Raw genomic sequence first — 25,711 nt, 5'->3', positions numbered from 1 at the left:
GAATATCAACTTTAACATAATGGGTTGTTTTTCTTTTGGGTTTTTTTCCCCCCTAGTGTTGTGATCCTTATCATTAACTCAGATCTGAGTTCCCAATTGCCAAGACAAATCTAACATAGCATGTTTATCACATGCATAAACTCACACTGCTTTTAAATTTCCATTGGGCACAGGTAGATGCTAGTTCTTTTGTTTAGATCAGTTTGATCAAATCATTCCTTTCACAGGTGTACAGTGTTCTTAATAGGCAGAAATAATGCTGTATTTTGCTAATTGTCTGTTTAAAAGAGAAGAAAGCAAACTTTGAGGTTAAATAAATCAAAACTGGCAAAAAAAAAAAAAAAAAACTTCAGTTTTATTAAGCATGCACCGTTGCACATCCCTCTGGTTTGTTGTTGCATTAATTGTTGCAACATTTTGATGCTAGTTCTAGAATAGCACCAGACAACGTGACGGGTTAGTTGCATGTCAAACCTTTCTCATTTTTCTGTTTGATACGTCACGTTTTTGAAAGTGCAGTCTCTTCTGCTATCATCTGCTGGGAAAGCAGCATCAGAGCCAGTAGCCTGTTTCACAAAGTATTTGTGTAATAAACCTCCCTCTGAGCTCAATTTAGCCATTCGCAAATTACAAGTTCAGATCCTACACAGCTGTGAGTTTATCAAAAAACACAGGAGGTGTTGGAAGTAGCGATGTCAGTACTGCTCTTCAAATCTGCATTGTAAGTTTCCACGTACTATTCCTTTAAAAAAATAAATAAACAGTGAACAAATCGTAGCATTGTTAGCTAAACAAAAGCTTTGCATTCCAATAAACTATGCCGCCTTCTTCTCGTTGGAGTTTTTTCAAGCTTTTATTCCTTTGGCTGGTTGGTCACACGAACCATACTTCATCACTAAATCACTACCTTGACCTGTGAAACTTGCTTGCTCCATTACAAGTCAGTGATTCAGGGACATAAAACACAGGCTGGCTGTACTCCAGTACTCCACCCCCTTCCTTCATCTGTCATTTCACGAAACTCATGGCCGGGCTAAAAGGTGCCTCGTTGCCATCTTGAAGTGTTTTGTGAAAGGGGCTGGTGTTAAAACTGTGAACAAGTTGATATAGAAGGATGTCTTACTTCTGGGGTCTTTTCTGGAGCCTCCAGAGATATTTATACAAAGAGGGAGGCTTCATGAAATAAAAATAACTTAATGGACGAAACTAAGCGTCCACTTCACCAGACTGTTCTTGAGATCCACAGATCTGCAGAGCCTTCCCGCCAGCACCACCTTATTTAGAGATGAAGCGTTAAATTTTCCTTTGGGAAGAAAAAATTTTTTTGAATTGATTTGACTTGAGTTATTATGATGAGCGCTGCACATCAGCCCTCTGTAAAATGCAAACCACCTGGCTAAGGCTGCCTGCCGCTGCTACACCTTCTGTGTTGTTAATGCTTTGCAGTTACAGAGAGAACAAGTGAACATTTTGAACACAATTATAGTGAACAAACATTTCCCTTTCCTTAGAGATGTGGAAACAAAACACATATGCAAGGTTTACCCTATTGTTTCTAATGGCTTAATGAACCATTTTATCAATGCAGTCTTTCTCGTAGTAAAATAACAACCTGTTATTTGATTAATTGTTAATTACTGCAGGCATAAAATCAAAGTTTTACTTTATATAACTTTCTCTTTGGAACAGCTTTAGTAACAGATTTACTAGGTATCTTTATCACTTCATCTATCAGAATATGAACATTTATTAAAAAATAAATTGCTGACTAGAGTTGATCTTTTATGCATAAGTATCTATAGTTTAATATCAAGGCAATAAAGCAAAGACATTTTATTCAAAACAATGTAATTGCCATGCTTTGTCCAGTTTAAATATGGGAAAATCTAACCAGGAGCTGGTCCAACAAGGATCCATGATTATATGATTCACACGAACCGACAAACTAAACCAATCATTTCTGAGGAGAAGAATAGTGAGCACTGATTATGATTATCGTGGAAAAACTAATTTTCACATAAAAGCATTTTTCAAAATAAAAGTGTGTATATAGATTTGCCAACAGAATCCAGGTGTATTTATGTTTGATTTTGAAAACTAATCAGAGGAAGATTGAACAGCTGCTGGTCATTTTACCTTTTTGTAGTAAAAAAAAAAATGGTGCTGTCCACCACAGGATCTGCATCAATTTGTACCCACCAGGGGCATGTTTCGTTCCTGATTGGTCAAAAAGTTATTTAAAGTAGTTTTCCACTGCTTCACTCAAGGTCTACTTTGAAGAAATTTAGTTCAATGACTTTAATAACCAACATCCAGCAGCAGGAGTTTGGTCAGAATTACACTATAATGACGAAAGCCTTGGGTCGCCCCTCTCTGCCATTGAATTTGGTGTATTTAATCCAGCCCCTGGGCAAACAGACTGCTTCTAACAAACAGTTGTGAAAGAATGGGTCACTCCCAGGAGTTCAGTGAAAACCAGCATGGTCTGGTGATATAATGTCCCTTGTGCAATAGGTCAAGTCTGGATATTTTATAGCTACAAAATATTCCATGGTGAAATGTTAGCTGTGATATCATAAAATGGAAGCAACTGGGAAGGAAAACAATTCAGCCAAAAAGTGGTAAGCATGTGAAATCGCTGCACTAGATCTGCAGGTTCTGGATTCTGAGGACCGTATTGTGCAGATGTGGCTGACTTTCTACAGATCCAATAGACCTCCAAACTTCAAGTGGTCTTCAGATTAGTTCAGTGACAGATGCAACAATGTAAATCACACTTCCACTGGACTCTAGTGCAGTGAAGGAACAAATCATGACGCCCTTTCCGGTAATCCAGTGGACTAATCTGGGTTACCAGGAGAACAACAATGCATTGTGACAGATGTAAGGTTTGGTGCAGTGATGATTTTGATGTGCGATTATTTCTCCTGACCCTTAGGGACACAATTCGGTAACCCTAACACTTTTTACGATGACTTAGAGCGGACAGTGCAAACCAGGACTTCTCGTCCAACATTATTTTCTGTCCTCACAGATTGGCTTCAGCAATAATGGTCATATTTTCTCTTAAACACACTCCAAAACTTTGTGGAATGCTTTCCCATAAAACCGAATAGTTGAAAAGGGCGGACTGACATTATGTTAACCTCTATGGATTATGAACGGTATATCATTTGAGTTAATTTGTATATGAAGGCAGATGAGATAATACATTTGGCAATTTTGTGTGTTTTGGTTGAATCAGAGGTCGTAATCAATCACAGAGCAAATCATCAGCACCAACATAAAGGTAACATAGTTTTCAAATGATGGTATACCACTAAATTACATGACATGAGTATTTAGATTATTTTTTATAGTCATTTATTTTCGCAACTCGTGTAAACACTCAACTACAGTGAATAAAACAGTTTGCAGGTTCAAAAAGGAAATAGAAAAATCCAAAATGGTAACGTCTAAGAGCGAAATGGGGTTAAAAAATGATCCAGGGCTCGATCCAACTCACATTTCAGTGGTTTATTTGGGCTTGATGCCATTTAATACATCTGTAAAAACATTTTTGGAAGAGCTAGGATTTGAGAATTTGACTAACTCACAAATCAAAAAGGAAGGCCTAAGAGTTGCCTCTGCTTCAGGATGATGGTGAAAGGAAGTTTTTGTTCCTTTTTTTTTTTTTTGGTAGAAATTTAAATTTTACAGTGTTGAAAAGCAGAAAAAGCCAACGAGCCAGAACAGAAGAAAGGTCTCAAGAAGCAAATAAAAGCCCTCCACCATGATAACCCCCAGGTCATTGCTCCCTCTTTATGAGATCATTGAGCGTCAATCACGCGGACAGTCCCGTCTGAGCCTGGCGGGCCAAGCTCGCTAATAATATCGATGCCTCGTCAAAGAGCTGGCTGGCTGAGTCGCTCTAACAGAGCTCAGCTGTTATATTGCGTATTAGTTCCAGCGATTTGTCTCTGCCGCGCTGACAGGGAGAAACAGGCTGAGAGGGAAACCGCGAGGGCAACGGTGAGTGATGGCTGTTAGATAGCTATGCACGACAAGCCTCATTCCAACGAAGTTCTGACACATAGAGATAATGATTCACACACGTGCTGGGCCTGCAAGCCCACACAGGGGCAAACAATACAAACTCACACATAGAATGTGCACACATAGAGCCCACAAAGCTGCCTTTGTTGACTACTGGCAGCCTCTCAGCCAGCGCTTACTAAATGTAAAAAACACACATTGTCTCGTGTGTGTGCATGCATACATGTGTCATGCGTCTGACACGGTTAGCCCTTTCCCTTTTAGTCTGAGGGCCATAAGTGAGGTGATGTTTATTCTGCATCCAGAACAAGTACCTTGGTGATTTTAGGGTGGAAACATGCGGTTGTGTGCAGGTGTCTACCTTGGAGGTGACGGTAATAGAGAGGAGATTCTCATTGATCCCTTAATATCCGGCCTGAGGCCAAGACAGCGAGCCAGAGAGCCTGTGGGAAACTGTGTAGTTGAGAGCATGAAATGAAAGAAAGAAAGAAGGGAAAAGATAACAGGTGCGGAGGCGATAAAAGACCGGGAGGCAGAGGATGACCAAAAACGATAAGAGGCAGAGGTGGTGACAGAAGCGAGCCGAGTGGCGGCATTAAAACAGACACAACAAGCGAGCCGGGTTGTTGGACGGATTAGGAAAGGTGTGTTTGTACCTGTCCTTATGTGCTCTGTCAAGGGTATGGCCAATAGTTTTTTTTTGTTGTTTTTTTTTTTTTGTTTTGGGAAGTCGGGGGAAGACGAGCCTCGTGAGATAGTGGGACGAGAAAGGAAAGTAAAATGGGAGGTGGGATGGTGCAACGAGGAGACGGGAAGGGAATGATGAAAAGAAAAAGGTCGTAAATTTTCGCAAGGACAGACGAATAAAACCTCTGCTAAGCCCCCGCCCCTCCTTTTTCAACCACAAACGGGAACTACGCTTTGTTTTTCAGAAAACGCCCAGACCTCAGAGTCCAGTTCTCTCATTTACTGCATCCCAAATGACCAATGACACCACGCTGTGTACAAAAACCTAGTATTTATTCTCTCTCAAGTTACAATACAGTATTATCACACAGGGAAAAATAAATAAACATTTTTGTTCAATAAATAATGGCAATATGATCCATAACCTTTGGCCATAACGGCACACATTTCAAACACATGACGACAAATTTATTCTGAAAACAAAATGTTTTAACTTGCTTGGAGGGAAAGCTGAGCGGTTTGAGTTTAGGAATGTGAAGCCAACTTACAGCATTACTTCAACATTTTGAAAAGTGAATATCAGAGTGGTGAGCATGTCTTGAACTTGCTGTCATAACACCTGGCACAAGCATGTGTCTTAAGTGATCCAGTCTGAAGGCTAGTTGAAGGCATAAGGCATCGAGTTCACAGATTTACTTCAGCTTTTCTTTCCAGCATATGGCTTAAATACTCCAGCTGTTAAACTCAGATGTGCCACGGGGCAAAATGAAGGACGAGTTATTTGAAACCCTTTATTGGTGGTCTACACTTAAGCAATATCGCTACAATAGTGTGCAGGTAAAAATAAGTCAATTTTAAGATATGTTCGATTAATAATATTTGCGTGTATTGATTGGGTGCATTGCTCTTAAACATCTAACCACTTTGGCTGTTTTTTTTTGTTGTTTTTTTTAGAAAAGGAGATTGTGTAAGATGCATGTTTATTTGTAAGCATAGAAGTTGAATTGTGGATTCATATTATGTGTTATCTGTTTTTTAACTTTCTCCCTGAATAGACAAAACTTTTTGACAAGCTTTGTTTATTGAAGTTTACTGACCGCCATCACTGCTTGTAGATTTCCTAAGTAGAATCTAGTTAACACAATTTCACAAATTTTGTAGACTAGAGGAACGTGTTAGCTTTGGTGTGTTAACACTTTGCTTGCAAATAGCTACAGATGCAATGACATATAGAAGCTTAACAGAGAGAAGGCTAGACTAACACTGCATGTAGTTAACCAAGTCTGTTAGCAAGTTCTGTTCCTGTAATGTATACAATTATCTAAAATATAGATATTACAGTTTTTGATTTTAGTGTGTTTGTGTACATGTAGCATTTAAACAACCACATACCAAATAAAATGTTTTAAATAGTTTTTTTTTCATTAATTAATAGGCTAATTGCAGGAAATGAAAATCTTATTGAGTTTTCTGAAAATCTGGATTTAACTACTTATAAAAAAGTGCTAAGATGTAGTTTAGCAAAGCTGATTTGATGAAATTGTTTCATTTGAAATTTGGGGAAAATGTTTGTTTTTTTTTAGAACAAAAAATAACTTAATTTTATCAAAGCACAAATAAATATAATCTATAACAAAAGCAAAAACTTGTCTCTTAATATTAACCGCTGATGTACTTAGCTACAGTGGTAAAATAGTCACTAGTTTCCCAGTTAGGTTGGCCAAAAAAAAAAAACTGCAATTATTATTTTTTAATTTTTAATGTTATTGGAAAGTACCTCCACTAACTTAAAATATGATGCAGCAGGACTGCAAAAATGCTTTAAGTTTTTATTTTTAGGCTCTAAAATTCTAAAGATTATAAAAGGTGGTGATATCTGAGTAGATTAAAGCCGAAGTCGTGAGCACCAAATCTAAAACGGAGGCAAAAAATGTGCTTCGCCGCTCAGCTTGGACTGTATGTGTGGCTCTGTTGTGTGATTACGGTAAACTACAATTTCCTCAATAATTACTCAGCAATACCCCTCTGCTGGTTAGTATATGTGATCACTCCCTGACTCATGGCCCCTCTCTGCCTCAATCGTTCCTTTGGGCATTTTTCCTCCTCCTCTCGTCTTTTGCCCATTCATATTTTTTTTCCTTCTTCCTTTAGAGAAAGTGAATATTTGCTGATTCACACATGTGAGGTCACTGAATCAGCTTGTGCACAATGACTGCACTGTCTGTCTGGTGCGTGCCTGTGTTGTTCAAACCTACAGTGGTTTTTCTGTTGATCTATGAGCTGTGAAGTCCGGTAACTCAGACCCAGACTCAGTGAGTTTATCTCAATTACCTCCAATGTGCGGTCAGAACAGTCTTGTCATGGCTTTGTGTGCGTTATGTTCCAGTAGCAGGAATGGTGACCAGCCAAAAAAGTCCATTATCCACTGGTTCCAGTACGGGATGAATGGATGTGTTCAGTATAGATGTGGTAATGTGCTTAGAGAGATCTCGGTTGCTTCCTCTCAGACTTTGTGAAAACAATAGATTTCCGCCTTGCCGTACTTTTATGAGTCTTTGTGTCCTTGTCCGGGCCGCCCAAACGTCTCAGCCTCGGAGTCTCTTCTTGAGACGGTTGAAGTCCTTGGCCGATCTCCACAACCAGCTCTGCAGCTCTCGCAGGATCCAGAAACCCTCCACCTTCCTGGCGAAATCGTTCATCGTTGGCCGAGCTGCCAGGAGCGACGAGGAGGTGGAAGGGGAGGAGGACGAAGAGGAGAGCAGCGGACTCAGAGGAGGAGAGAGAAGGGAGGTGCCCCTCTGTAGAGAAAGCGGGACAGGCTGGGGGAGCAGGGTGTGCTCCTCACCCACTCCGAACTGGTACAGGAGCGAAAGAGTGGAGAGGGGAGGCGAGGGGGTGGGGTAGAGAAGAGAGCGAGGACGCCGGTGGTGCTCCTGGAAGGAGGAGGAGGAGGAGGCTGAGTCCATATCTGCGTCCTTTTCTCCCTTCAAAACGAATCTCCTGTTTGTTTCTAAAATAAATCCATCATCTCTCAGGGCGTCTCGGTGATCTGAGTTCAGACTGAAGCTGTACTGGTTGTTCGTTTGCTGATGGTTTATGATTTCTCCGGAGCCCAGATACGACACTTCCACTCTGATTTTGGTCTCCCTGTCCTTCTCATCCTCATTCTCTTCTATACTCAACAACCTTCTCCTTCTGCCCCAGTTTTCCACCTCTTCCTTCAGCTCCTGCACCTCCTGTTGCTCTTCCCTCTCCTCTCTTCTCACTCGTTCTCCTCTTCCCTTCTCCCTCTGCCCACCACTCCGCCCCACAGCAGTGGTTGCCTCCGCTTTCTTCCCCGTTCTCCCTCTTCTCCTGTCCATCTGGTCGCCGTCTTCCCTCTCTCTGACCATCTTTATCCGACTTCTTCTCTGGCTGCCACGCTGACTGGCCTCTGTTCTTGTCCCATCTCTGGATCGGTACAGGCTCTGGCTCATGAGCGGAGCAGGCCGGTTGCTCCCAGTCCCCCTCTGCGGGAACTGCAGCTCGCCAGCTGCAGCTTGAGCGGGGGACGAGTAACCGAGGGAGTTCATCAGTGCAGAAATGGAGCCGAGAAGTCCATCCAGACCGGTGCAGAAGTGCAGCAGGGATGTTTTGAGGGACGGGCAGAGGGTGGAGCGGGCCAGCTCCCTGACAGCAGCCAGCAGGATAGAGTAGGCCCTCTGGTTCTGTGCGAGTCGGGCTTGGTTCTCCAGGCCGTGCCACAGCTCCAGTCGGGTGGCGGCACTAGGCAGAGTCAGAGCCGTGCTGTTGGGCCGAGGAGGAGAGAAGTCTTTCTCATTGAACGGCGGGCCCAGATATGTCAGCTGGAGGAAAAGCCAAAAGAAAGAGACGGTTAAACATAAAAAAAAAAGTGAATTACAAACAGGGCTGCCTTCACACTTAATCGATACATACAAACTTCAAATACGCTAAGACAAGCTGAACAGCAGATTAAACAAAGCGATGAGTGACGGTGACTTTGCAGTTTGACTTTGTTTTCTTTCCCAACAAAGTTACAAAAACAGCTGGGTTAACCGCAGTGTTTTGAATAAAAATCTGCCAGATCTGGATTAACAGAGCTCTGCTGACACATTCCCATATCTCAGCAAATTAATTAGGAAAATAAGGCCTCATGAGGCAGGCTGGCAAAAACATTTGGAGCATTAAAGAAAACATTATTTGAACACTTTGAACTGTTTTTTTCTTTGCTTGAAACTCAATGAAATCCTTCAAGAACTAGGCTGCTGTGGGAATATTCTTCAAAACTCAGGATTAATAAAAAGAAAAGCAGCAGGTCAGCTGAGGAAAAAAAAAACAAATGGATTGTCTGTCTAATAAAAACAATGTCCTATTTGATTTTTGCCAAATCTGTGTTACTGCCAGGTCAAACAAAAGGAGAAGATTAATAGTTTATAAGTGACATAAATCAACAATAAAAATCTTTTTAAGTCTTTTGGTTTTCTTGTAAAGCTAGAAGTGTCTAAATAATTTGATTTATTTGACTTACTTCAGCTTAAGCAAGAGAAGAGGATAAATGAAAAGCAAATGTTTGGCTAAAATAAACTAACAGTTTCTATTCTGTCTCTCTCATCCCTGGAGAAGAGTCAAAAAACTGCATATAATTCTTTAAATTTAGGATCTCAGTACCCTAATACAATTATTTTAAACAAATGTCTGTTTTCAGGTTTACAATTAAGAAATATTAGCATATCTTAATAAGGAAAACAATCCTCCAACATAAGCACAGTGAGCATAAGGAGCTTTTCCAAATATTCCGTCATTGTTTTCCAAATATCTCCTGGTCTCACCTGACCTAAGCACATTCTTCCAGTTAAACTCCCTGTAGAGTTTAGCAAACTTACATTTTCCTGTTTGTGAATTTAGGACAAGAAAGTAAAAGTCTTTTTATTGACAAAACCACTCCTAAATGGTTTTTAAATAGCACTGAATGGTTGTTATGGAGACTAAAGTTATATATTGACCCGTTGCAACTACGTCACTTAATCATTCGAGGCGCCATGACGGACGTCGAAAGTGAGGGACGGGAGTATTTTACAGAGCAACTGAAATTGTTTTCGCAAGTTGTTTTTTCCAGTTTATTCATGGTTTCTACTTGTTCGAGTCGAGCTAATTTGTCTGTGAACGCGACACACCTGATTAGGGAGCCATAGACGGTCCTGTTAGACAAGATGCTAAACATTTTTTTATTTGTTTTTTTCCCCCCACACATGCTAGGCTATGACGGTGTGGCACTGTTTCCATGGTAATGGTTAGACGCGTACCTTCCTCATAATGCGATATTTGGTATCTTTCTAATCATACTTACTTATAAAGTTTATGAACGCTAATCTTCTGACCTTGTACAAGGTGTTCCCTGAAAATCCGCGATTACACCGAGGGCTAAGCAGTCATAATGATTGACAGAGCTTGTGACAGCTGACCCTACTGTCACACCGACCTGAAGGGTAATCATTTTGTTTGTTTTATCTTTTACATTAATTTAGACATTAATTAGTGAATAGTTTAGATTTTTGTTAATTATTTTCATTAGTCTGACTTTTTTGGTTAACTGTTTGGAGTGCACACATTTAGTTAACCTTATCTGTCAGTTCTTTATATTTTTGTTGAAGGCAACAAATTAATTTATTTGTTTTGAGTTCCCAGTTTCCTTTGGAGCTGCTCCTGGAGGGTCACAGAAAAACTCCAGCTAATTGACGTCCTTATATGGCTGGCAAACCTCCTCAGCGGGCCGTTCCATTTGTTTGCCAGGGAATGGGGAAATTTGGTTTTCTTTAATATAATTTGACCATTTCTTTAATGCTTTTTCTATTTGGTAGTTTCAGTCTAATGTTTGTTTAATTTAAAGATTTGGTATTGTATTTGTTTAAGTTTTTGCATGTTTAAATTACCCCTAGTGTGTCAGCAGTGGTCTGATCAGCCACTATTTAAGTTCCCCTCATGTCTTGTTTGTTAGGTCAGTTTTGTGCTTGAGTTCTTTGTGTTAACACCTGAGTTGTAGTTTGTTATGTTGACCTCAGTTTTTGGGCCCAATTCTTCATTGTTTGATTATTTTTTAACTTTTTTGTAATAAATTAAGATTATTTTTGAATTCCATTCAGCCTCTCTCTGGCTGGTTACTGTGAGAACCCTCACAGAGCTGATCCATCACCGCCGTATCTTTCCTCATTCAAAGTAATTAAATAAGTTTGGTTAACATCCTGGTCTTTCTCTGCAGCCGACCGCGCAGCACCCTGTGACCATTTTTACTGCGAAATCAACTTAATAAAAGCGATATTAGACTACCAGATGTGCGTTTCTTGACACGCTTTACAAGAGCGCAAGAGTTGTTTTGACGTCCGTCATGGCGGAGTGGGCGGAGTTTCGAAGAGAGTGACGTCACGTGCAAACGGTCAGTATGACGTTAGGTGAGTATCTTCTGTCTTGTAGCCATTCTATAATTTATCAGCATATGTTTTACTTGAATGTCATGTTTGCTTTTCACATTCTGTAGAGAAAGTAGAAATAGACCCTCTGTGTCACATCATATTTATACCTCAGGCAAACAAGAATCATTAATTAATTGGCCTACTAATTAAAGGTTTTTGGACATTCTGATTCTGATCCACATTCAGAGGAAATAGAAGATTTTAATAATCCTTTAGGTACATTTATTTTGTTATCATTTGGGGCTGCCAGTAAGAGTGACTTTGATAAATAAAAACAATTAAATTTCAAGTTACATGAAAAATTTATATCGTAGTGTGTAATTGTGTTGTATAAAAATAATCTTAAAGAATTACTCACATATACGTCTTTGATTTCCTTGAGCTGGTACTCGAGGTATTTGGTCAGCTCGTATGTGCTTTCGATCGAACTTCTCTCGCTGGCCAGGTTGTGGGAAGGATCCATGGCCGTTACCACGGCAGCAGCCAGCAGCACCGCAAGCAGCTGACGGACTGTGGGGGGGAATCAAAAGAAAAAAGGCTGATTAAAACTCCGGCAATAAGAGATGCTTCTATAATGACGTGCATGTCTTAAGTGTCCAAATGTTAGCACGCACAGCAGAGTTATTTGTTTTAAAAACAAAGAGGCAGAACTTATTTCAGCTATTATTTTCTCATATGTTTTGAGATTATTTATATTGGAAACTGAGTTTTATAATAAATCTAGTGACTAAATGGACAGAAATAACATTCAGCAGCAGTTTCCAGACTTCACCGTAACCCTGTTTGTTGGAATTGTAAAAAATATTCAGGTTTATTTCATTGCCTGTGTGGTGACGACTTTGCCTGGTTGCACCCAGCCGGGGTCAGAGTTATCCGACACTGCCAATGAAACCTTTTCCGTTTCCAATCTCGTTTTAGAGGTCTCTGGCTGTAGGAGGTTTACTCTGGCTTTAAATAAAACCTCGCCTAATAGCTCTAGACAGTAAAACAAATGGCTCCTACGTTCAGGGTTCACACAAAAGCTCACACGTATGTTCATTCCTGACCAAAACCCTCCAAAACAAAGACATGTGGCTTTCTTTACCATCACAAACATTAACGTGTTTGCATCGTGGCCCTCTTGTTTATGTTTTACCTTGTTTGTATAGCTGCTTTAGGTTACATGTGAGTGTTTGCTAGAATGTTTGCAGTCGACATCATATACGTGGATTAGCATTACATTGCTGCGATTGTATACAGTGATGTTATGTGTGTTTGAGGAAAAGAGAGACGACAGGACGATCAGAGGAAGTGGGGGGTAGCAACACTGAAACCTTTCAGAGCCCAAATCTCTGGTTTCAAACAGAGAAAATTGGAGCTGAAAGGTTGATTTTTCGACAGTACGGTACTTCATGTACGTCCGCCTCTCGTTTTTTTTTTTTTTTTTTTTTTTTTTTTTTGTTGCACTCTTTGGATGCTTTCACTTTTTTCCCCCCGCTAAATTTCTCCAAACACAACACTTTTTTCCTCCTCCTGCACTCTGTCATCCTTTCCCATCCTCTCGGCGCTCCCTTTCATCCTGACGTTGCCCAGACAGAAAGCCGTGATTCATGCTCCTAAAACATGCTGCTGTTCATTAGGTGTGAAAAGTGCATTGCACAATATTTCTCTCTGGCGCTCAGTCAGCCTCCGTCCAGCTCAGACACACCTCAGTCGGCCCTCCTGTTGCCCCGCCAATTCAATCCCTTTCTCCTTTTAAATTAGTCACAGTGTACTTAAGCCTTCCTCCCTTTTCCTCCAGAGTTTCTCCTCCGTCTCCTTTCTGCCTCAGGTTAGAAAAAAAAAGAAGAAAAAACAGCAGCCAATTAACCCTGATTAGCTCTCTTGCTCCCTCCCTTTTCTTTCTGTCATCCTCCACGATGGACCCCACAAGAAGAACGAGAGACCTGAAGTGAAATCACTCTGACATATTTCAAAACATTTAGCTTTAACACGCTTGTTGGGCCCGCTGAATGGAGAAATGACCTTAAACAGCCAACGCGTTTTCCCTGTGACTCAGCCGTATCGGTGCCCACTCCCAAACAGGGTTGGGTAGAAACTCGCTGTTCTTATGTATGCTATACTACTCAACGGACAAAAATGTACAGCCCTTTGTACAAACCTTTCCACTGTCGTGCTGTTTGTATGTTTAGGGTTGTTGTCCTGCTGGAAGGTGAAACTCCGCCGCTGTCTAAAGTTTTCTGTCTTTCCATTCACTCTGAACGCTGTCCCTGTTGAACAAAACCATTCCCACAGCATGATGTTTCCACCACCATGTTTCACGCCTCGCTTCTTTACAAAATAGTCAGTTAGGCGGAAAGGAGTTTTCAAGATTTGACACATATTTAGGCCACACATGAATTTGCACCAATCGTCCTGCTGCAAGGCTTTTGGAGCCTCTTACATGTCTTTTTATCCTGTTTTAGCTCCTTCCCATCAGCTCTGATCAGCTCTTCTTACCCCCGTAAAGAAATGCTGATGTTCCCACCACCATCACAACTTAATTTTGTTGGGATGTGCAACAAAATTCAGTTGTGGTCTCATCTTAGTAGAAAAACATCTTTAAAGAGGATTGGGAGGAGTGGTGTGTGTGTGTGTGTGTGTGTGTGTGTGTGTGTGTGTGTGTGTGTGTGTGTGTGTGTGTGTGTGTGTGTGTGTGTGTGTGTGTGTGGAGTCATGGAAAATCAAAGTTTTTGCTCTTTGTATCGTGTTATGTCGAAGCAAAATCTAATTTCTTTTAAGTTGTTTTTGTTGTGCCTGGAAAACACATTGTACCTCCCTTTAGCGTCTTCTGATAAACTGCCAATTTCTTTCAGCAACAGCTTTGGGCCAAATTTGTGAACTGCATAACTAATAGACGTCCTGTCAACATGATCCCCAACCTGAGCTTCGGATCTGTGCAGAGTTACCAACGTCCTCTTGGCTGCTTCCCAGTTTGACGTTGTTCTTGTTCAGCCTGTGGCGATGCAGTTGTTCTGAACTCCTTACATGTTCATATGGATGATCAATGCTGCTAACCTTAACCTTGTGAGACATCCCTGGTCTGGATGGTTATCATAAGCGTGCTTTAAGCATGTTCACAACTTTCTTCCTGATGTGTTTGTTGTGTTTCTTGGTCTTCATGATGCTGTTTCTTCACTAATATTCTCTAATAAACAAAACAGAACAGCTGGATTCATATTGAGATTTAACAACACAAAGGTAGATTTTTTGTTGTAGATTATTTTGCCCTGGATTTCCTTTATAAGTAATAAAGTGGGAATACCACAAATCGCATCTTTTTAAATGGTTGAAAGCCATTTTTCACTAATTTTACAGTTCTAACCCACTTTCTGTTGATCTCCTAAATAAAATCCTAGTATTAAAACACATTTAAGTCTGTAACAAGATAAAAAAGGACTATGAATACTTTTGCAAGGCTCTGCATTTAAAGAAGAAAGCACACAGAGACCTTTTTTTTTTGTTTAATTTGCTACAAACAGAGCCTGGGAAATAATTAGAAAGAGAACAAATTGGAAGCATAAATCCTCTTGTTACAAATTGCGATAATAACGACTAAGTCACTGTGATGACACATATTTCCCAAGATATCTCAACCCACCCAGCAGGCTAAACCTCACTTCAAAACATATTTGCCAAATGAGCTTTCCTGGCAGATTGAATGACAGATTGGGAAGTTGGCAGTTTCAAATTAAATCAAGATTAGAAATGCCTGTCGCTGCGCTGACAAGGACGAAACCTGAACGAACAACTCCCCAACTGCTCATCTGGAGGCACAAACATAATGTAGCCGCTAATGTTTCTGCTACCTGCTAACCTTCAGTTGTTGATGGCATTAAAAAAAAAAAATCCTCCCCCAGACTATTATCTAAATTACTGAGGTCTAGCCAAGAAGCAGCTCCCGCATGTTCCCACACAGACACACACCTCGAAATCAGTCAACCAGGGCAGCATCTGCCAACAAAGCCTCCTCCGTTCTCCCTAACTGCAAAAGCCTCATCACCTGTCAGCTGCAATGCGCATCTTTCAGCCGCACATTTGCAGCTCCTGGTGCCGCAGAGCATCCTGAATTACCCCCTCTCCCTGCCCCCAGAACTCACCACAACACCAGTGACTCACAGTAAACAGCCCTGGAGGTAAGCAGGTTGCATTAAAAAAGGTATAAACAGGTAGCAAAGAAAATGAGTCCCGGGGAGAGGAAGGAATAGCACTCCTGGTAAAAATGAGCCTAAACTACTGCTAGCGGCTCCCTTTGTCTGCCGCCACATGCTCGGGAGATGATTGCCAGACGTGGAAGGCTCTTGTTGTTTTGATTGAGCTCTGACATGTATGAAGGCAACCTTTGCTGCAGCTGAAAACAATCTCTCTTTGTACGAGTAAACTGAGATAATTCAGACTCCAAGCTGTTTTGTTGTTATATAATATTAGATTGAGTAACTACAGTACAGTCGGCATATCGGCTGACTTCAAGGCGAGCCCTGCGGGTTCGAGGCCGACTGCGTGTACCTGGCAGTGGAAGCACACTCCGCAGGGCAGGGATGAAACCAGAACATTCTCAGTGGGAGGATTGCATTACGGCTCACCGGGGTTCCCTCCAATGGCTGACCATGACCCGCATCTGTGCGTCCTACAGCAGATGCGCATGCATATCTGAGCTGCGCACACACACACATGGGAGCACTGTTATCCACAGCACATCATATTTTTATCCTTTGGTTGGTTCTCTGGCACTCTGGAATCTGGCTGCCATCTGCAGAGCTGTGCAAGCGGAACATGCACAGCTTCTGAGCCCCCAAATAGGTTTAAATTAAACACCACCAGGGGGTCGGAGGTCAGAGTTGAAGTTTAGGGCATAAGGATAAGTTTTGGGGCAAAAAGATCCTCGTAAGGGCGGGATACTTTACAACCCAGACGGTGTTTTGGTAAACCAGTGACCCGGTGTTTGTGGATGTTGTACCACTTCCCTCTGAGAGCGCTGGTATGTCATCTTTCACAACATGCACCACCATTTGAGGTTTCAAACAAGCACTTAAAGAGAATTTGGTACGGTGGGAAAACCATGCGCAAGTAAATGTAACCGGTCTGCTCCAGGAAAAAGTGGCTGCCAAAAAAGGTTGCCCTCCATCACTCTAACCACTTGAAAGAGCTCTCAAACAGAGAGAAAACATAATGTACGTGCACAGAAGATGTTGTTAATCAGGCTGAAATTTATGTTTATTGTTTCCCATGTGACATTGATTAGGAAGGCTAAAGTAGATTGTCATGATCTGGGTATAAATTTGGAGACTGGATTTAACCGTAAACGAGCCCAAGCTGTGTTTTCCAGACTTAAATTTGCTACCTGCTTTGATTCTGTTGCTGCAGAGGAGCTGCAGCGGAGAACAAAACCAGGTAACATCAGTTACAGTGAAACCAGATATTTACATACACTAAAAAGACACATAACTTTTTTTTCTCACTGTCTAACAAGTCAGACTAAACATTTTGGTTTAGGTCAAATAGGATTAGCAAAATTATTTAGATTTCCTAAATGCCAGAATATGAAAGAGGTATTAGAGATTTACATACACTAAGATTACTATGCATTAAAATAATTGTTGATGAGTTAATTCACAATATTTGATTCAAATCAAGGCACACATGTGGATGTTTATTAGAAAAAAAACACCTCCAACATGTAGCTTCTTTGACATTATAAGCATTTTAAGGATGTAGGAATAAGTTTTCAACTCCAATCCCATCTGTGAAGTACAGTGGTGGCTGCATTATGTTGTGGGCTGTTTTGCTGCGGAATCAACTGGTGAATTTCAAAAATTAAATAAAATTGTGAGGAAAGAAAATCCAAAATTTTTGACCCAAGTTACACAGATTAAAAGACAATTCTAACCAACACTAAGAAAATGCATGTAGCGTTCTGAATTTAAATAAATTAAAAAAAATCTAAAGTTCTCTGATTATTCAGCTACTTAACAAACAAAATTTTAAAAATAGGTATCTTTAACTGACCTACAACAGGAAAAGTAGAGTCTGATTTAATGTCTTAAAGTAAAAAGAAAGTATTTTTATAAGTTGTACTAAAAAAGATCCATTCTGAAAAGTTCCCATTCAACTCTAATAAAAACGAATAAATTCAGTTATGGTGCATTACTTTTAATGTGCTTCCACCCACTCACACTCGACAGGAGAAATCTAAAACTCCATAAAATGTCCTCCTGACAGACTGAAATCATATTACAGTGGAAAAAAAAAACCCTAACTTTAAATTTCAGCCTGTAAGAGATTTGAAGTCAGACACATCAGAAACATCTGACAGTCTGAAGGAAGCAATACGTTTTTGGGAAGATGTTTCATTTTACTTTGAATCTGTATAAGTTGTGAACAAGTAAGTGAAATATTTTGTAGATAGATTTACTAAAGTAAGTATTGAGCCACATAAATCATTAAATATTTCAATGAAGGCAGAAAATAAAGTAAAGCAAAAGCTTTTTAGCTATAATCGTTATTTTGATTATAGCTAGAAAAAAAATCGTCAGAAAATAAAAGAATCATAGTAAAATGAAACACGGCTAAAAAATGCAACCGATCCAAATGTCGGTGCCAAACACACACCGACAAGTAAGAAGATTAAGCTATGGAAACACGATTAGGAGCAGAAGTGCTTTAAAAACTGGGATTGTGGTAAATCTACAGTTACACAACCTGCTTGCTGAAAATCTGCTGCAAAACATATGTTGCACTAATGGCATAACAATAAATGAGGAAAATCCAAATGAATCCCTTTTTCTACCGTTTAAACATTTGACCTGACAAAACAAAGATCCAAGTCAGATTGAAATGTTCAGTCTATAAAATATTACTCCTACTGTTCAGATCAAGAATGCAGGCCTTTCTCTGCTCCTTCGCAGCCCTGCAGCTTCATCCTTTCATATCTGCGTTATACCTTGTTTTCATTCTTATCGTAAGTTTAATATACGATTGACCAAAGAGGTTTTAGCTTCATCAGTCCACTTTACTCAGCCATCTTATTCAAAATAAGTTAAGACGACATCAAGGATCAACCTACTGCCTGAGAAGATTAACTGCTACAACATTAATATTAACTCTATTTAATGTTTATTGACTTTAGTTCGGCAAGCGTCTTAATAAAAAAAAACTCATAGCCCACACGGCTAACAGCGAGACTAAAAACGTGTGGGTAACGATGGGAAACACAAAGAAAGGAGACAAAACTGCAGTAAAATAAATCTAAACTAAACAGCGAAAATTGGCATAATCTTATTCAGAACCGTATCAAACCATCTGCACAGCAAAGCCATGGTCACAACTTCCACCCTCAGAGACAATTAGCCCCAGAAATTGTGTTTCTGAGCTACAAACGCAAATTAGCTCCAGCTTACTTTATATTGCAGACGCAATAAATAAAAACATGGTTATTTACAAACATATCGGCGCCATTGCACTACTTTTTTTTTTTAAACATGCTTCTGTTCTGCATGTTACATTTAATATTCTGCTAAATAAGTCGGGTTAACTCGTCGATGAGTGATAGAAATGAGGAAAATATGCAAGTTAAAATATTTGGCATTTTCCACCCACAGGTCTTCAATAGTCATCTCTAACTGATGTGCATACTGCGCAAACCGCCTGAGTCATTCATCCCACGTTCACCTCATATTTAGCCTGCAAGGAGTTTGACTTTTCTCATGCCTGCATGAGTCATAGGTCAGCGTTAAGTGCCTTAGCAAACAAACCAAAACACTGGAAAATCATCAGGTAGGTCTGAAAATGACATGACTGAAAATGAGTGAAAAGCAGCCAAAGTTCATGGGAAAAAAGTACTGAAGATGAAGATAAACCGTTTACAAGGACATCTGGCTGCTTCAAACCAAAATCTAAAAAAAAAAAAAAAAAAAAAAAAAAACGATAGAAATTTTGCATTTAAATTCTTATTCAAAAAGGGAGCTTATAATGTTCTACCACATGTGTTCACTAAATATTTCAGTGCACACATAAAGTTGTTTTTGTGTCTTTTTTTATATAAAGCACACCCATCCTCTATCCTGATTTGCATAATTACTGTCATCCAGCTAACGTGGCAGCTTGAGACTCCTGCCTCTGGGAACGACTCATCACAGCCAAACTTAGTCAAGCTGCTTCACTTTCCACATATCTGTCAATAGATTGCAGTCATTTTACAGCTTGGTTATTTTTTTTTTTTTTTGCCTACTACAGCACTTTCCTGAATGCTGAACGATAAGAGGCAAAGAGACGGATGAGGACGCTGATGTGAGGGGACAGAGACACAGGCGAAAAGGACAGACACATGTGGGCTCGGGGTCATTGTTGTGTGTCTGTGTACAGTTAAAGGCCAGATTTATGTGCAGCCTGTCCTCAATCAAGCGTGCACATTCCTCTGCTAACTCAACACACACACACACACACACACACACACACACAAGCATCCAAAGTGTGCACTGTGCAGCAGATCCATGTATCCAAAGGCATCGCTGCACCTAAAACGCATCTAAAAATGGACATACAAGCACTAATCCATGTACTTTTCCCTTCTCTTCTCTCTGGAGATTTCTTAGTCGGCGTTTGCTCATAAAAGCTTTAACAATGGAGACACTCAGAAACATCAGTGACCCAAAAACAAGCGCAACAGAAAACAGTCCAATAAAAGAGATCCTATAAAAATTACGTTTATTCCCAGAAACTCCACTTCTTAGTGTCGTAAATGCCACATCCTCTGCTTTGTTTCTGCTCTCGCCTTGTTGTCTCTCCTGCTTCACCTTATAAGTTAATCTTTTTTTTTTTAAATCTGAACATTCCTGTTGCTTCATTTTTTTTTATTGCTGTGCTTGGTTTCAATTTCATTGTCGCCTCATCCGTCTCAGTCTCTTCTCCAAATCCGCCTTAGACATCAGACCCTCCTCTCCTACTTAGACCCCCTTGTTTTGGAAGTGGCCTCTCCAAATTTTCTACATCAATGCCAATAATTCTACTCTTCTAGTTTTTTTGGGCCCAATTCACTTAAATATATCAGGTTAATTAATTGGCCGATGGAAATTATTGTAAAGTGTGAGCGTGTGTACGACCTCTGTTGGTCAAGAAACCTGAGCTGCGCTGTCTTTGGGTTTCATATGTTATTTTCTTTTGCTAATAAAAATCTACAAAGTGTTGCATGCATTTGCATTTAACCATCCTTTACTTTGATGGCCCAAAATAAAATCTAGTGGAACCTGTTGTCTGCAGAAGGCACGCAACTGTCAAAAACACAACATCTGATATATCAGGATCTTTATCAGATCTGACTTTTGACACAGAGATCTCTACCACAAATTTCAACATGAACAAAGTAAGGCAAAATTGTAAAGTGGGACAAAAGTGATGAATGCTAAACCAAATGCTCTTATGACCCTATGACACTTGGTGGAAGCACCATCATGCTCTGCAGAAGCTTTTCCAGCAGGACAATATCCCTGAACATACACACAATTTTTTAAAAACACATAACTTTCCTCCCAACTCATGAGGATCTTTTCCTTTGTATTGGTGTTAAACAAAAAAAAAATCATATTAAAATTCACCCACATTTGTGGTCTCAACACAACAAAATGTGAAAACCTTCAAGGAACATGAAAACTTCTCAAAGGCTCCCTACCTGCTGCTTATGTTTTTTTTAAATTTGCAGCGTCTTGGAGGTTTTGGGTGCCAAAACTAAAAGCCACAAGTTGCATTCTTGGAAGTTCTCTGTTTCAAAATGTGTTTATAACAGAAATAGTTTCCTTATGATGCCCTGTCTGCCTTTTTTTCTACTTGTAGATGTTGTTTTGTTAGCTCTGTTTACACCAAGATTATAATTCATCTCCTCTCAAAACAGCTTTACATGTCAGCAATTGAAAAAAATGGTAATTTTACAATATTTACTGTTTTCATCAAGACGGCAAGCTAACAAGCGTGCTTTTCTTACACAAAGATCAGTTTAACACTAAATAAAACTCATTCTAAAAACAAGAAGAACTTAAGATTGACTTTACATTGTTTCATTTTCTTCATTGAATTCCACTGTAGCATTTATTATAAATTAAATACCAAGTGCTGAGACGTTATTCTCGTTTGGTTTTTGCTGCTCCACACCTGCAGTCAAACTGCATGACATTTGATCAGTTCTGTTTCAGACGGCGTTCGTGAAGCTTCAGTGAGTCTGGATCAAACATGTGAAATGTGAAGGATTGCAATGACGTTTCTTAAGCCGCTGAACAGAAACCTAAAGGGAACTGCTGCTCAGTGAAATCGTTCTTCTGATCCGAGTTGCTATTGGATTTTAAAGCTACCAGCTGAGCTTCTCGGTAAAATGAAGCCAGCTCTCAGTTGTAAACCAATAATTACTTCAGATCAAATCTACCCTCCAAAAGAAAAGAAGTTTCCATGAACGCACTCTCCTGGTATCATCACAAAAGACATATTCAGAATTCTTTTGCGCACATTTATATATATATATTTTCCCCCTCTTTTAATCTAATCCTTTCTTCAAGTGTGTCTACTTGTAATCTGTACATCTGCAGCAAAACTTTTGAGACGTATACACACATATATATATATATATATATATATATATATATATATATATATATATATATATATATATATATATATAAAAGGACGCTGCCTGAGTTTGTCAAATATTTGGAAAATATAAAACCTGGAATCCGTTAAACTTGAATGAAAGTTAGAAGGGAGTTTACTAAATCCTGCTGATTATCTCGATTCTTGTACCTCTTGTACACGAAGCGGATTTTCTCTACAGCCTTGGATTTTGTGAAATCCTGCAGTGGGACTCCAGTCTACAGCTGTGATTTTATAACAAATATATGTTTCTTAAGAGAAAAACTATACGACTTCATACAGAGCCAAATTTACAGCTATTTGGGGTTCTGGGCTGGAGCCAGTTTCAGTCCCCGATCCACAAATTATTATCATTTTTTTAATCCTACGATACTGTACCGTGATAGGTAGGCTTACACATCAACTAGTAAGAACTGATGCATGGTTAGTTTAAAATGTCCCCTGGCAGATCTTCATGAAATGTTTGTAAAATAAACATTCATTAAAAAAAAAAAAATAACTAGATGAATCTTTGCTTCCCCAGGACGCTTGGCCCTGGGCTACCGCCCTTGTACGCATAATTTTGTGTTATTTTGGGCAGGTTGTTGGGATTATTCTGAAAAACAGTTTAGTTCAGTCTCTAAACCTTTGTGGACTAAGTTGAAATGCGGAATAAAACCTTTGGGGATTTGGACTCGCAGAAAAAACAGGGAATATATTGTCTGCTGCTTGCTTGCCTCATTGTCAGACTGAATTTTACACTTCTGTGTGCTAAGTTGTGATTTATTTCAGGTTTTGTCTCCCGGTTGTTTGTGTTTTTATGTTCAGAACATTACGCTCAAAATGTACCAGCTGCAGATTAAAAGTACCGACTGCGTATGATTGAATAAAACATTTTAATTGGTATTGCAATGGGAACTTTTCAGGTTTTGGGGAGGAAAGGACATGTTAAGAGTCTGGTAGGATAGAGGGGGCAGGAGGTGGAGGAGGAGGAAGAGGAAAAGGTGGAGGGGAGGGAGCGTTTTCTGAAGCGAGGGGCCATGTTAATTTGGGAAAAATGTAAACAGCATGTGTAACTGTTCAAAGCGTGACCGACTCATTTTATATCAGCCCCCCTCCCCTCGCCTCTCCTCCCCTCTGGGTGCTCCTAACTTCTGTCAATCTGCACTGCATTAACCCCTCTGCAGCCAGTTTCCCCTCTCCTTTTATCTGTTTCTCCTTCCTGTCCTTCACACACACACACACACACGCATAAACGTAACCTCTTCGCCACAAACCTTCCTGACTTCTTGTATGCACCGTGAAGAATTGGCTTGAGCGAATCAGAAGATGTGAAGGAGTTCAGCTTATCCTCCCTTTTTTTCCACATCTCCCTCTGTCTCTCCTGCTTCCTTTGTTTCCTCTGATTGGAGCTCCCTGATCCAAGACACACTAAAGGTTTTATCTGAAACACACCGAGTCTAATGCAAGCCTCCAGGCAGTTTTTTTTTTTTTGTCTTTTGACAGTGTGAGAGTGTGTTCTGCAGCATCAGGCAGAAAGGGAGCTGTGTGGAGTCAGATACAGTTGAACCTGGAGAGATTAATGCTCTGAGAGTCAAAGGCAATGTCTTATTGTGTATTTATTTGCTCTGCGTGTCAAGGGAAGCAGCTTAGCTTTATATTTATTATCTTTTTAAAAGTTCTACTGAATTTGCTGGTAGTTTAATATTCTCCACCTTCTGGCCACCCAGACGGGTCAAAGGATGAAGGTAGAAAAGAGAAAAAGGCGTCCAGTGCAGGATTTTACCACAGATTCTCCTTCTGTCTTTTTTTTTTTTTTTTTTTACATTTCCCTTCCTTTTATAGACGAGGAGAAGCAGCCGGGCCAGTCATCCCAAGAGGACACACTATGTGTGTGTGTTTGCATGCGTGTGTGTGTGTGTTTGTATGCGTGTGTGTGTGTGTGTGTGTGTGTGTGTGTCCTCTCACACCCTGACTAAAGTGAATCATGTATTTTCTCATATCAGTGACAGTTAACTAGACAGGGGCTCTGGCTGCTCTGACCCGCTTCAACCTTGTCACACGTTCAACTTTTAACTTTTACTTTTTTCTCTGTCATTTTACTTTCACCCCAGACGCACTTTTTTATTTGTAATGGATTTGTTCAGCGTTTATTTGAATTTTTGTTCTGTGTCAGGTTTCAGCAGTGGTGCCACCTGTCTATGCTTGACATTGATTATTTTATTTTAATACTAAATGAATTTAAAACGGATGAGTACATGAGTATTTATTTCTAAATCAAGTGTGCTACCCCCCAACTTTAGTAGTTCACACTCATCTGGCCATTTTGTGAATTATTTATTCATTTATTTGTTGTTTTATTTTTTGTATCGTTCAATCATAGTTCACTGTTTTTAAAAAGTCTGTAAATAATTCCAACATGACATGCTTAGGTCAGAAAATAGAGCTGTTGTTGTGTCCATAGCCAGTGAATTTTGTGGCGTTAAGAATTTTTTTCATTGGACCAACATTTTAAGTCCTTTCATTGCAACATGAATAAACAAAGTCTTTAGATTCTGCCATGACTTTTGGTTTTGATGTGCCCCCCACCCCATGGCCACCCCTGACAGTATTTACCGGAGACGCACCTGCATTAAAGGCCAATTTGCAAGTCATTAATTTTTTTTTGGAGGGGTGGGGGGGTAAAAAAAAAACCCCAAAGGTAAATAAGTCAAACATTTTTTGAAGAGTTTAACTGACATCACAGTTGCTTTTACAGCTTATAAAAATCAAATGCTAATAATCTTACCTCTACAAAAGCTGCTCATTATCTCCAGCTCTGTTTATTCTGTTGTTAAGGGTGAAAAAAAAAAATCTTGACGTCTTGGCTCAACTTTCTGAGAGAGAGAGAAAAAAAAAAGCGGAGATAAGTCAACAGGTGATGTCCTCCCTCCGTTTTCCTGAAATAAAAATCAACAAGCGACGTGACGAGCCTAACGCAGGACTTTCTCGCCGACTCGTGTGGTCCGTGTGACAAGACTGCATGACGGCGGAGCCTTTTTGTAGCCTTTTCCTCCTCCTCTTTTGCTCCCATTCCTGCCCTCCTTTTCCATCCTTGTCTCCTCTTCTTCCCTCGTTATCCTCTCCCTCCCTCCTCCTTCCTCGGTGATTCACCGGGGTTGACGCACCACTTGACAGAGCCGCTCAACCACCGGACTTGTCACAACTCATTCCTGCCTCTCATCCGCTCGTCATCCCGGCGAACACAACCTGACTGCGGCCGTTTGATCTGTTAATCCGCGGCGCTTTAACGAGGAGACGAATCCGCCTGGATCAGCTGACCGGGAGGCCAGCAGGACCAGGCAAACCCGACAGTGCAGGAAATAAGTCATTACTGCAATGCCCTCTCTAAATTATATGTGGAGTGGTTCTCGTGTGGATTTCATTTCACCAAAAATTTTGGGGGCAAATGCCATTTATTTATTTATTTATTTATTTATTTATTTATTTATTTATTTATTTATTTATAATGATGGTAATAAAAAAATTACTTTAAAATACCCAGTGAGTGAAATCGTGTTACAACAAAATAACTGAAATTACTATAAAATAAATTCGCCTACTTTTTAAAGTTGATGAGAGATTAACTATTAAATAAATAAGTGTTGAAACAATCCTCGAGGTATTTGCCCTTCAGTTTTAAATTCAAATTTAAATTAATAAAACCCCTGAACGATGTCAACAAGTCTTTCATCTCTCTCCTTTCTAATTGTTTTTCTTTCTTCCTTTATTATTATTTTTTTTCTTTTTAAATCTTCATTTGGTTTTGCTGTTGCCTCAGAAATCCCACGTTAGAATCCCTTGAATCTCTCCTGTGCGTGCTTTTTCTCCGGCTTGTATTATTTCCACGCTCTAAA

General features: G+C 39.9%; 1 protein-coding gene across 1 annotated transcript; it reads right to left on the bottom strand.

The window, feature by feature from the left end:
* Positions 1-5,033: 5,033 nt before the first annotated feature.
* On the bottom strand, positions 5,034-25,151 carry clcf1 (cardiotrophin-like cytokine factor 1). The gene is made up of 3 exons (XM_088009523.1): positions 24,604-25,151; positions 11,548-11,699; positions 5,034-8,567 (listed from the first exon to the last, which is right to left on the bottom strand). Exons 1-3 carry the CDS (start codon positions 24,620-24,622, stop codon positions 7,308-7,310), a joined length of 1,431 nt encoding a protein of 476 aa, XP_087865649.1. The 5' UTR covers positions 24,623-25,151; the 3' UTR covers positions 5,034-7,307.
* Positions 25,152-25,711: the final 560 nt, after the last annotated feature.

The sequence above is a fragment of the Poecilia mexicana genome, unplaced genomic scaffold (genome assembly GCF_051168715.1).
Source record: "Poecilia mexicana isolate PSO_F unplaced genomic scaffold, ASM5116871v1 scaffold_10, whole genome shotgun sequence".
Classification (NCBI taxonomy): domain Eukaryota; kingdom Metazoa; phylum Chordata; class Actinopteri; order Cyprinodontiformes; family Poeciliidae; genus Poecilia; species Poecilia mexicana.
The sequence above is the reverse complement of the archived record's forward strand: the minus strand, read 5'-3'. Positions and strand labels throughout refer to the sequence as shown.